We start from the raw sequence: 14442 nt of genomic DNA on the forward strand, positions 1-14442 counted from the left end.
GGAACAGAAAACAAAATACTGCATGTTTTCACTTATAAGTGGGGGCTAAACATTGGGTACACATGAACATAAAGATGGGGACAGTAGATACCAGAGACTGTTAGAGGAGTGGGGGGAAGGAGGGGAGCAAAGGCTGAAAAACTACCTATCGAGTACTATGTTTGCTACCTGAATAACAGGATCAATTGTACCCCAAACCTCAGCATTGTGAAACATACCATGTAACAGACTTGCACATGTATCCCAGAACCTAAAATAAAAGTTGAAATTAAAAAAAATAGTAAGAAAAAGGGCAGAGGTACCTGTGGTGTCCATCACTTGAAAGTTGTGAAGATCTAAACGAATTAGCAAAATAGAAGAATGAAGAGTGGTTACTAAGGCAGCCAATAGTGTGGAATATGATATTCTATAACCCACATAAAGAGTGTTCCAGAAAAGATAGAGTGATTATCAAAGCTTTAGACAGTTTTCATATAAACAAGGACTGCAAAATGTTATATTTCACAAATAAATAGAAATAAAACATATGAGCATGATGACAAGTGATAGTAAAAATTTATAAAATTTTTAATTGCTAATATTTTAGACAATTTTTAAATTTCTCTTACAAACATCTTATATAAATATATTATTACTTAGTTGTATGATACTAATCTTTAAAGTTAAATATATTTTATTTAATGGAAAACAAAAAGCCCTTAGAGATTTGTTTTAAGTTGTGTTTAATTTCTGGCTGGGTGCGGTGGTTCATGCCTATAATCCCAGCACTTTGGGAGGCCAAGGTGGGTGGATCACTTGAGCTCAGTAGTTTGAGACCAGCCTGGGCAACATGGTGAAACCCCGTCTCTTCTAAAAATGCAAAAATTATCCAGGCATGGTGCCTACCTGTAATCTCAGCTACTTGGTAGGCTGAGGAACGAGAATCATTTGAGCCTGCAAGGCGGAGGTTACAGTGAGCCGAGATCACGCCACTGCCTTCCAGCCCGGATGACAGAGTGAGATTCTGTCTCAAGAAAAATAAAGTAAAATAAACAAATAAACATATAAATTGTGGTTAAATTAAGTTGTTATATCTATGTTGGCAAAGTTTTTAGCTCACCTTGATTTATTAAGCTTCCTGTAATAGCATGCTCCTATTTTGAATATTTTATTTATAAAATATATGTATCCTTCTGTAGGATCCTGACTATGTTACCTATTTGAAAATTCCAGAAAAAATATCAAAGAATGTTTGGGAAATGAAAGCTGGAATTAAGAAGGATTGTTATACAGCAACTCATCAGTCTTTTAAAAACATGGTTATCTGAAGTAGCACTTACACTGATACATGGGCTTGACTCCATCTATAGAAATAGCTGACATAGTTAATGAAAAGGTTTCCAAAATCTGTCCTGCTATGCTTTTCACGTGGGCTCAGTTTTCATAAAAAAATTAAAGAAGAAATGTATTGTATTTATTCTTCAAAAGACTCCAAGAAGCAGAAAAATTGGAAATTCGATTTTGGCCACCATTGTCTTCTGCGAAGAGAATCCTTGCAGGTAGTTTTCATCATTTTTCTATTAAATTGTGTTTATCTCTTGCTTAATACTTTCCTCATTTTTTTTTTTCTTTGATAATCCCTCTTCATGGTGACTAGGCAAATAGAGTCCTCAAATTGTTTAAATGCAGCTTCCCTTTTAATGTGATACTACATACATATTACAATACTACTTTCTAACTTTTGGTAAATCATTTTGAATCAAAGTCTATTTTATAGTCTTCTTTTGATATTTTACATTGTCTGAAATGGCTACATATATTTTACCTCATGATATTAAAATATCTGTGCTAAGGAAGAGATTTTAATTAAGCCAGTTGAACTAGAAAATAAAATTAAATTGATTCCATTATTTGAATAATAAAATTAAATAGAGAACTGAAGTATTTGGTTTCCCTAGTGCATCACATAAAATAATGACAATTTGTTTCATTTTTTTTTCTTTTTGAATGCAGAGTTAATACATTTGCAAAACTATGATAAATTTTAAAAAGGCATACAGAAAAAATGTAATGGCAAGAAAACAATGCCTAAGGTAATTCAAAAATAATGAGAAATATCTCTCCTAATAAAGAGAGGCTCAGGTGAAAACACTGGTCTTTATAGGAGCTATATTGCCCTGAAGAAAAGAAGCCACTATGTTCCTTCACTGCTGAAGACAGAATGAGATTTGGTTTCAAGAAATATTTAGATATGACGAAGAGCCTTTCTAATTGGCAAAGTCCTTAAATGCTTCTATGGGTGTCTTACAATGGTTATGATTTTTTTTTTTCTAAAAATGTTTTAAAAATCTGTTTAAATGCTGTGGTCTAGTGGTAATAGTGTGTGAAAACAGAGAAATAACTAATGACTTCAAGATTTTCCTGAACCTAAATAGAGAACACTGTATTTGGTTGATGAGAGTATGGAACCAAAGAAGTAATTTACTGATCATTTATAAACCACACGACAGCCTCATTTCAGTAAAAACTTTAAGAAAGTAATTCTGTATACTGCTTTTAGGGTTCATATTAAAGCAATTTTATCACAGTTTCAAAATGATATAGAAAATAAATCTATTGCAGGAGTAACACAATTTTAAATATTGATTTGTTTGTAAAAAGATAGCTTTAATCATTATTCATGGTCCAAAAAATTTCTCTTGACATATATACAGCTATACATAGAGAGATACAGTATAATATGCATACTATATTATCATGAATGAAGTAGAAGTTAATATTTAAAAATTTTCATCTTGATTTTAAATGTTTTCTATACTTTAAAAAATAAATATGATTATTTGAAGTATTTCATTGGAAGAAATATTAAACTTATGGGGAATATATAAAGGAGAGATCTGTCTATTCCTAATACAATTTAAAATAAAAGCAAATATTTGGTAGTTTAATGTTTATCTAGACCAGGTGCAGTGATTTACACCTGTAATCCTAATACTTTGGGAGGGCAAATTGGAAGGAACACTTGAGGCCAGGAGTTCTAGACCAACCCGGGCAACATAAAGAAACCCCCATCTCTACAAATAATTTAAAATAATTTGTTCAGCATGATGGCATGCACCTGTAGTTCCGGCTATTTATTAATCTGCTCTCACATGGCTATAAAGAACTGTCCAAGACTGGGTAGTTTATAAAGGAAAGAAGTTTAATTGACTCACAGTTCCAGAGGGCTGGGGAGGCCTCAGGAAACTTACAATCATGGTGAAAGTGGAAGCAAACACATCCTTCTTCACATGGCAGCAGCAAGGAGAAGTGCCAAGCAAAAAGGAGGAAAGTCCTTTACAGAACCATCAGATTTTGTGAGAACTCACTCATTGTCACAAGAACACCATGAGGGTACCCTCATGTTCAAGTTACCTACCACCAGGTCCCTCCAACAACACGTGGGGACTATGAGAACTACAATTCAAGATGAAATCTGGATGGGGACAAAGCCAAACCATATCAAGCCTCTTGGGAGGCTGAGGCAGAAAGACTGCGTGAGCTCATGAGTTCAAGGCTGCAGTGAGCTATAATCGTGCCACTGCACATCAACCTGGGTGACAGCACAAGATCCTGTCTTTAAAATATATATATACATATCTATATATATGAATGATAAATATTTGTGTCACATATATCATAATTATTCAGATATATAATTCATAAACTCATTTACTATGTTATTTTAGTTTTTAAAACATATCCAATAAGAGTGAGTTTTATACGTTAGAATACATTGATCATATCTATTATATTTTAGTGGAATCAAGTATTAAAGGATATTTAATAAATACTAATTATTAGTAATTTTAAGTGATCAACTTTATAACTTTTTTTTAGAGTACTTGAAATTCTGGGTTTCAAAATGAAAGGTTTTTCCAAGATTAAAGCCACAGCTACTTTTATGATTTATTAAAACAGTGACTTTGACTTGATTCATGTTGTAAATTTCCCAGAAATAATGTTAGTACTAGAGCTGTTTCCCAAAGCTAATTACCTTTACCTATTATACAGTGTAATTATACAACTATTTTAAAAAGACTTTGGAAACAAGTAAAGAAAGAAAAGGAGGGAGGAAGGGAAAGCAAAAAGAAGCAAAGAAGGGAAGGAAGATAGTAGGAAAGGACAGAGAGAGAAAAAAATTTTAAAATATTTTCAAAGGAAATTCTACATCATTTTAGTTATTTAGTTATCATAATATGTGATATCAAATAAAATGTGGTACTTTGATAACATGGGTGATAAAAGAATCAAAATGTTTCTTGTAGGCTAACTGAATCCTATCAGGGCCACACTTTCATGATGGTGTGGTAATCTATAGAATAATAGCAATCTTAGAATAAAAAGTTTATTGATATAGTCACTATGTAACATGTATGTTCATATTTATATACATAAATCATATCTGTAAAAATCATTTAGGAAGTTCTAAGATTTTCTGGATAGCAAACTATTTTAGTCATATGTTCATATTTATATACATACAATCTTATCTGTAAAAATCATCCAGGAAGTTCTAAGATGTTCTGGATAGGAAACTATTTTAGGCATCTGAGAGATAATATTCCATAATACCAGCATGTTTTCTTTTTCATTTTATCAATTACAGACATAATTCCATATGCATTACAAATATGTTGGCTTTATTAAAAAGAAGATTCTAAGTATAATTAACTTATTTTATGTTTTCGAGAGCCAATCTGTGATTGTCATAAGTAATTTTAATCACTGTACTACAGACTGAATGGGTCCTCATGCTAGCAAACACTCTAAAAATTTGTTCTTGAAACAGTGGGTGCTATAATTATGCTTTTTCATCACTGACCTCCTGTTCTGGAGGTGACTTGGATTATGTGCTGCATAACCTCTTAGAAAGTGTTCTAAGGCAAGATTTACTAGGGCATCAAATTCTATGGTATCTTTGCCAAGTAATTTTGCTCAATTGTGTTGCCGCCTTATTTTCCTGGTAAAGGACTATTGCCTTTAAGATAGTATTGAAAAAATGTTAAGTTGATTTGATGTTAAAAACCTCTGTTTTAGTGTGAGCCAAGTTTCTTCAAGTAATAACTTGGCCATTTTCCAGCTAAGGAAATTTCAGAAAATAATTCTTAAAGCCTAGATTTTATTATTTTAAAAATACAGGTAGTAGGGCTGGGCGTGGTGGCTCACACCTGTAATCCCAGCCCTTTGGGAGGCCAAGGCGGGCAGATCACGAGGTCAGGAGTTCAAGACCAGGCTGGCCAACATAGTGAAACCCGTCTCTACTAAAAATAGAAGAAATTATCAGGGCATGGTGGCGGTCTCTGGTAGTCCCAGCTACCTGGGAGGCTGAGGCAGGAGAATCACTTGAACCCAAGAGGTGGAGGTTGCAGTGAGCAGAGATCGCACAATTGCACTCCAGGCTGGGCGAGAGTACGAGACTCTGTCTCAAAAAAAAAAAAAAAAAAAAAAAAAAAAGTAGGTACTATTGATACTAACTTCTGAACTTATCATAAGTATGAATATGAAAATGCATGTAATACATACAGTCTGATACATGGTAAAACACTCAAGCTGATAGCTAACAACTCTTGTTATTATCATTATTATTAAAATGCAAGCAAAGTTGCTGACATTGCATGACACTGTGTCCCAAGTCCTACGATGTGTTCTGTTAAACCCCCGCTCTTTCTCAGGCAAGTCATATACAAGGTTAGCCATTGTGTATGATTATAATAAGTCTGATTATGTCCAAATAGGCAAAAGTTTTTCTTAAAAAAATGCCCTTGTTTCTATACATCTTCAGTGGGTGAACTGACCATCCACCACTAGGTGAAATCAGTGGTTTATATAAAAATATTATCCCAGAACTGACAGTTCCCTAACATGCTTTCAAGGTGTATTCAATGTTTTCTATTTCCCAAACCTTGAAATAGATGAATACTTTAGGTATCAGTTGGGTACCCTTGATATGTGGTTATCCATTCACCTATTTATGCATTCAATCAAATACTCCTTGAATAGATATATGGGTCAGGTAATATTCAAGGTACTCAGCTAGAGTTCCTACCATAATGAAGCTTGTATTCTTATGTGGGAGACAAACAGTAAACAAGTAAATACATAAAATACATGCTATAATTTCAGACAGTGTTGCTGAAGAAAGATAATTTAGTGGGAGTATTAGAGAATGCCTGGAGAAGAGGAGGGTAAATGTATTAGCCAACAATTTGTAAGATGAGTGTATTATATTGCTACCTTATTTTCCTGGTAAGGAACTATTGCCTTGGCAAAGCCAAGGAGGCAGGAACAAGGAAAATGTGTGAAAGAGAAATGAGCAAGGTGAAATCAGATGAGCAGGCAAAAATTAAATGTTTTTAGGATCAGATTGCCCATACTAACAGCTTTGTATTTATTTTGTGTGTGTGTGTGATGCAAAATCATTGGAGGGGTTTGAGCAGGAGTCATGAGATAATTGTAATAGAATTGAAGCAGAAAGTCAATTAAGAGTCTACTGCAGAAAGTACAGAGGATATAGTAGACATTAGGGCATATATTCATTGAGGTACTGGCAGGATGTGATGATTATTTGGCTATGGGTCTTAAGAGAAAGGATCAATGATTACCCCTAGGCTTTCAAATAGAACACCTTAGTAAAAGGTAGAGCCATTATCTATAGTAGAAGAGTTGTAAATTTGGGAGATGAAATCATTCTGGTTTTGAATATGTTTATTTTAAAATAGCATATCTGCAGACAATTATATGTCCAAGTTTGGACTTAAAAGGTTCAGAGTTTAGCCAGATATTAAAATTTAGTATTCATGAACAAATAGAGGATATTTGAAGCTATTGGACTGGGAGAGGTTCCAGGGCCCAAGAGTAGAAGCAGAAAATATAGAAGTTCTCTTAACAGAGCCTTGGAAAACTCCAGCATTTAGTAGCCAGAAAGAGTGAGAACACGCAGAGTCTGAGACAGAGCACCAGATGGGAAGGAGAAAAGGCAGAAGAGTGGGAAAAAAGTTAAACAAAGAATGTATTCAAGGAGACAGTGATCAGTGGTGATGTGTAGTATATGAAAGGACTGAACTTACAGAAAATAAGGAATTATACAAATACTGAAGATTCACATATTTATCTCATAGCCCAACTGTAATTCATGAACCAACATGAGCAACAGATTATTTTCAAGGACAGTCATGAAGAAAATGGCAATATAAAAAACAACGTTCTCCAAACTGTTTTTACACCAAAGTGTCAAGTCCAGGCAAATCAACACCCTGTGGGGATAATGTTCTTGCTTTTTCTGCATCAGAATAATGCCAAATAGAAGTGTTTCTTTCTCTGAAGAAGTTCATGTTGTAATTTAGTGTTTAGGTTTGAAGTCAAACTTGACCACATACTAGTTCTCTGCTCAAGATATTTATTTGACTTCTAGGTCTTAAGACATTCACAAGGCCTAAGCACTGTAGATGTTACAGTGCTCACCTCAGTGTTACCTTATGTAGTTCCAAATGAAACCAATCTAAAACCTAATATAAGTGAGGACAGCCAGCAAAGTTTTAACTGTTCCTTTATCATCACTTTGATTCTTTTAATATCTTACCAAATTTTAATTCAAATTTTAATTGTTTTCTTTAAAAGTGAAATACTTTGGTGTTCCAACTTATCTTGCCTATACCTGGAATATTTCAGCATTCTTTAACTTATTGTAAGCCACAAGTTCATTAGCTCTAACATGGGTAACAGAGTACACATACATCATCTTTACTATGGTCGCGGCACATGGTAAGCATCTAGCAATTGTTAGCGATCGTTAACTTACCCATTATTACTATCATCTTCATTATTAATGTAACTTAAAGGATTGGGCATTAATTTAATGATGTATAGAAATACCTAGCATTGTAATCAACACAGTGTACATGGTAAATAATTTTTGTTTTTTTAGCTTTCATGCCCATTCCTGCACTTTACCACAGTCCTCTCAAATTAGCCAAGCATGGTAGCACACACCTGTATTCCCAGCTACTTGGGAGGCTAGAGTGGGATAGGAACACTTGAAACTGGAAGTTTTGAGGTTACAGGAAACTATGGTGATGCCACTGCAGTTCAACCTGGGCAACAAAGAATGACCCTGTCTCTGAATTTAAAAAAGGAGATATTGGTTGTCTTGAGAGGCAGATGTAATTCACGTAATTAAAGGAAAGTGGTAGAGAAGATGCCCAAAGCAACCATTAATTTTTCCCTCATATAAATCATTTAAAAATAACCTGTAGTAGAGATACTTCATTGATTCAGATTGAGTTATCATGAAGAAATAATGATCTGGCTACATTTCAATCCTGAAAAATGAAATTATGGAAATATGATTTTCACTTCTGAAAGACCATGAATTTTAAAAATCCATTTAATGTTATGATTACACTTTGTTTTAACTTGGTGACAGCAAATTGATAATTAATAATTTTATTTTAGGGATTACCTGCAAGTCGTGTGAGGTATAGAGTAGATGATGTCCAGTTTCCTTACCCTGCCAGTATTTTTGATGTGGAAGAAGATTCTGGAAGAGTAATAACACGAGTCAATCTTAATGAAGAACCTACAACAATTTTTAAGGTCAGCGTCTCTTTTCATTATGTAGTCTATTTGATGTTTAATTTTTGATAGAGAATTTGGCCTAACAGATGACAGTACATTTTTTTATTTCAATTTTTCTCCTTTCTAATTTTTTTGAATTACAGTTTTTTTTTTCTTAGAAACTTCCAAAATAGTAAAAAGAAAACCACTTGCTATCTCACATCTTAGAGACAGCCAGAATTTGCAATTTTGATCTCTATCCTCATGATGACATTTCATACAAATACAAATATATAAATATATATTTTCAAATCACATAGTCTTATACATAGTGCTTTTTAAATTCAATTTTATATTGTCTATGCCAATAAGTGACATTAATGCTGTTATTTTAGTGGTTTCATAGTATTTTACTATATGAGTATAACATTATATTTTTCTTTTTAATATAATATTGAGTTGCTTTACATTAGACTGTTTCCATTTTTTGTTACAATAAATGCTATCCTGTAACTATGTGTATGAATATTATTTTTCCCTTACTCATTTTTTTCTTAAGATAAGTACTCTTGATATATTATAATTCTAGAAAACTTGAAAAAAAAATACCCCTTTCTATGTATTCTTTATCTTTCCTGAGAGTATCCATGTTCCTAATACCACTCAACAGTTGGATGTTGTTACGTTAATCTTTGCCTATATCTAGGAAAATATCTATATCTATTTGATTTTTGTCAAATTTTACTTTTCTTCAAAAACTAATGAAACAGAACATATTCACACTTTTGTTTTTTACATATTTAAAAATATATTTGACAAAATAATGCCTGTCTCTACCTGGCAAGGTATTAAAAAAATATTTTGCATTACCATAAGTAGACAATTTTATTAAGTGTTTGAACATTTCCATTTTTAATAGTTAACTTAGAATAATTTTCGTTACTGTGAATAAAGCATTTGACTCTATAGTAGGGAAATAGCTTTATCAGTTAACCTCGTAAATATCAGTGAGCACTGTGTCTCTCATGATTTTACCACTGTTTGGAACAGCTGATCAGTTTGTAAATTAGCATTAACCCAAAGGTCAGTTGTGGCTCTCAGGATGAGATCCTGAGATCCAGGATGGTTCTGTGATCTAGGTTGAATTAGTTTACATTATTAACCTGCAGATTCCAAAAGAATTTATATTTCAGAGAACCACATAGTTTTGAAAGTATTTAACATATCTTAAAGTAAACATAGAATTGCTTTGATGTAATATAGGTTATTAAAGAAAATCAATTATAAATCCTATCGCAGTGATAAATAATATCAGACATCACACCTCAATGCTGAAGCTTTTTCTTAGTTTTCATCATTTGAACAATTTCTGCTATACCAAATGAACTTGGCCTAATAATTCGTTTTTAAGAGATAGTATACCAAAGAACGTTAAACTACAAAGATTTCCAATTTTATCCTCTAGAGTAAAGTATTTCTGCCCTATAATCTCAAAAACAACTAATTCACTAGGAAAATTAATTTCTTTTTTGAGCAAGCTAATTAGCTTTTTATGTGATGGAATTTAACACTTTTTAAATAAGTGTATTAGTGCTATAAAATCATGTGTATTTACTGTGGGCCCCAGTGGAATTATGGAAATGAGTTTTTAATTGGAGAGAGATCGTATAATATACTTGTTTTACTGGTAGTTGTTTTTGAATCATAGAGTTAGTTACTTCTTTGAGGATTCTCATCTGGCAAGTGAAAATAATAACATTTATCTGGCTGGATTATTGTAAAGATTAAGTGAGAATGTAGTATATTCTAGCATAGTGTCTGCCACCTGGTAGGCAGTGAGGAAATTGCTCCCCCTTCTGAAACCAGAGAATCCAATACTTAAAAACCTACATATAAAAATTATGCTGTTGTGTTGTTCTTATTTATAATCTTTAACATGAATTTTTATTGCTTTTTAAGTTGGTGGTGGTTGCTTTTGATGATGGGGAGCCTGTGATGTCCAGCAGTGCCACAGTGAAGATTCTTGTCTTACATCCTGGTGAGATCCCACGCTTCACACAGGAGGAATATAGGTATTGATTTCTGTCTGATTTTGAAATATCTAAAATATTTAGGGCATTTTTGAGAGAAGTCTCTCAAAATTGATGTAATATGAATTTATGAGTAGACTTCCAATTTTGGTTTTGGCATTTCTAAATTAACATAATATATATTTTAAATTTTTAAATAGTTAATATGAAAATTTAGTATAAAATATGTTTTAGTAATGGTTTAATGAATAACGAATACTTTAAAAAATTGATACAAACTTATTAAAATACAACATTATATTTTGGAAATTCAATTCTGATTAATGATCTGAATGGTTAGAAATAGACCTTTAGTTTCTCATTATTGCCAGGTAGAAATTTCATTCAGTTTCCAATTTTGGCATGTAATCTGCAATGATATTTTCCATCTAATTAGTGTGTATGTGTGCATGTGTGTGCGTTTGTGTGTGTACATAGTGTGTGTATATACATAGTGTGTACATATATATAAATGTAGTGTGTGTATTTATATATATACTGTGATACTATGTGTATACATAAATTTATATATAAATATACTGTATATATATACATTATATATACACACATATAATACATATACATTTATATATATAAAATGTGCATATATACCAATATTATATATTATAGTTTATGGTTTGTATGTATACTGTATTAGTCACCTGACGCAGCCATAACAAAATACCATAAACTGGGTGGCTTAAACAACAGAAAATTCTTTTCTTTTTTTTTTTTTTTTTTTGAGATGGAGTCTCGCTCTGTTGCCCCAGGGTGGAGTTCAGTGACATAATCTCAGCTCACTGCAAGCTCCACCTCCCGGGTTCCCACCATTCTCCTCCCTCAGCTTCCCAAGTAGCTGGGACTACAGGCGCCCACCACCCCGCCTGACTAATTTTTTGTATTTTTAGTAGAGGTGGGGTTTCACCGCGTTAGCCAGGATGATCTTGATCTCCTGACCTCCTGATCTGCCTGCCTCGGCCTGCCGAAGTGCTGGGATTACAGGCATGAGCCACCACGCCCGGCCACAACAGAAAGTTAATTTCTTATTGTTCTGGTAGCTGACAATCCAAGTTTAAGACCAGGGTGTCCACACGGTCAGGTTCAGGGTCTCTTCTGGTCTTACAGGCAGCTGCCTTTTTGCCATATCCTTACCTGGAGAGAGAGAGAAAGCAAGCTCTCTGGTATCTCTGGAAACAAATAACTGTATGAAAAATATAATACACTGTGAGAACACAGTGGTGAAAATAAGATCACAGTATTGAGAAAGCAGGCTAAGGGACACTTAACTATGTTTGAACATGATTAACATAGTTTTTAGTTGTATCTTGAAGGAAATGTAGAGTTTAATCAATCCAAAAAGATATAGACAGAAGTTTCACACTGAATAATCAGCATATGCAGAAATATAAATAAGGGGTGTGGGAGTCTACATTTAATTCCAGAATATTTTGGTAGTTTAGTCTATCCAAAGAAAAATTGAAAGTTGGATGATGATAATAATTGAGGATAATTAAAAATGAATATCTCAGATAATGGAGAACTTGATCATGTTCTAGGATGATTTTAGTGTTTTACAATTTCTTAGATTGAACTAATAATTTTAAGCTACAGGAGGAGCTAAGGTACTGAGGATTAAGGTAGGTGAGGGACACATCTGCAAACACTTAACACACTGAACCAAGCAGTTTTATCCTTTCATACAAATCTGCCTTTAGAAGTATCTACACAAAAGTAAATTGTGTAATATGATTACCAGAAAACCCTCCATAGCATGTATGTAAATCATTGAGATGTAAACCATATGTAAAACAAATAAGAATTCTTGTTTAATCGTTTTAAAAGATTATTCTCACCCATATGTACATTATTATCTATTAGTTTCCTTTTTTCTGAAATAGTAACCTGTGCTTCCAATCCTTTGGATTGGATTCCAATTCCTTGCTATGGGATACAATAGTCCCCTCCTTATCCACAGTATCGTTTTTCACAGTTTGTTGCCCAAAGTCAACCGTGGTCAGAAAATATTAAGTGGAAAATTCAAGAAATAAACAATTCATAAGTTTTAAATTGTATGCCATTCTGAGTAGCATGATGAAATCTTATGCTGTCCTGTGCCACTCTGCCCTGGAGCGGAATCATTCTTTTGTCCATTGTATCCAGGCTGCCCATCAGTCACTTAGTAAGTATGGTTTATCAGATTGAAAACAAACAAACAAACAAAAGAAACACATAGTAAATATAGGCTTTGTTGTCATCTGAAGTTCCAGGCCTCTAGTGGGGGTCTTGGAGTATATCCCCCATAAATAAAGGGGGACTCTTGTGCACAGTTTTCTGTTTTTGAAGAACTTCTCTGAATGTGTTAATTTTGAAGTTCTAAAGAACAGGACGGATATAAACTCACTATGTTTCTCACTAAATTATCTAGATCAGGTATTCTCAAAAAAATATACTTACTCTTCTAAGTGAATCCAAAAAAACGCTCACAGTTTTAACTTAAAATTCCCATCTGTGTTCTTCAAAGCCCCTTGCGGCAAGTCTAATTATCTTTGGAAACTCCAAGAGAAGAAGAAAGTGATAAAAAGCTTAAACTTCCTCTTTAAATAAACTTAAGTGGTGTACTGTTTCTCTAGGTTTTCATTTAGAACTCATTTCCTTGTTAATAGAAATATGCCTCTAGACTTCTCTTTTAGCTAAAATATCCAGGCCAAGGTCATAAATTGAAGCAGGGCATTGCTCATTTAACTCTCTTTATTAAGTATCTTTGCTTAATGCCGTGTTTTAAAAATGCAAATGTGTTGTTCAATGTGTAATTTACCATTTTGTACCATCTCTGCATAAAACTATTAACTTCAAATAGATTATCTTAATAAAGTTGTTGTTAACTTAGAGAATAAAAATTAGCCAATTGTGTGGTACTAAAATTAACAACAGTCACATAGATATATGTGGAAGAATTTTGATCTTTCAGAACTTTTCTAACAATTACAAAATTGCCCTTGATTATCCCAGTTTATTTGGTATTCCGAATTATAAAGATAATTTGGTAATCTCGTTGCATCCTACTGTGTATTAATAATATGCACAATTGTACACACATAACTCCCAGAGATTCTAAGAATCAGTATCTTGGTCATAATGCATTTAGTAGTACTTGAATACCTAAAAGGATTAAATTTTTACCAAATAACCAGAAAATTTGAAAAATAAATGTTATACCAAATGTGAACAAGGACACTACTTTTTGGATAAATGCAAGTAATTGAATATAATTATGTTTATATAGGTCTAAATTTGAACCAAAATTTTAACTGAACTGTAAAGAAACTTAAGTCTAATGACTATCATCTTCAATTATCTCTTCATTCTTTTTGAAGATCATTGAGGAAATACATAGATAGCAGTATCTGGATGCCTCCTAAATCCTTTTTCTCATGGGTATATAGCTGGATTACATTTCCTCTCCTTACTAACTAGTGGTGAATTCTGAATTCTGCCATTTGACTGTTTTCTGGCCAAAAAAATATGAAACTAAGTGGTCTGCATCATTTCCTTAGAAGGCTTAGTCCCATTAGCTACTGTTGTTTCAACTAATATAAGTTGTTCAACATTTTATTAGTTTCCAACAACTAATCGCATAATTAATCAATCATATTTAAAAGTCATTCTCATTCATATTGCAGTATTTCCCAGCTTGACATTTTAAAAACAATATTCATGGTAGAATATTTTTATTTCTGTATGATATTTTCTTTTAATATGTTCAATTGCTAGCTTTGGCAATATGCCTGTGCCATTTCAG

The 14442-nt window shown here is 33.0% G+C and overlaps 1 protein-coding gene across 5 annotated transcripts in view; it reads left to right on the forward strand.

Annotated features, from left to right (window-relative positions):
* The window catches only part of PCDH15 (protocadherin related 15), a 1804329-nt gene that overhangs the window by 1638723 nt on the left and 151164 nt on the right, over positions 1-14442 (forward strand). For all 5 annotated transcript variants that reach the window (XM_073019143.1, XM_038008761.2, XM_038008762.2 and 2 more), the window contains 2 exons: positions 8473-8613; positions 10534-10646. In XM_073019143.1, the coding sequence (XP_072875244.1) occupies positions 8473-8613; positions 10534-10646 (254 nt within the window). The remainder of the gene's footprint in view (positions 1-8472; positions 8614-10533; positions 10647-14442) is intronic.

The sequence above is a fragment of the Chlorocebus sabaeus genome, chromosome 9 (genome assembly GCF_047675955.1).
Source record: "Chlorocebus sabaeus isolate Y175 chromosome 9, mChlSab1.0.hap1, whole genome shotgun sequence".
NCBI classification, from domain to species: domain Eukaryota; kingdom Metazoa; phylum Chordata; class Mammalia; order Primates; family Cercopithecidae; genus Chlorocebus; species Chlorocebus sabaeus.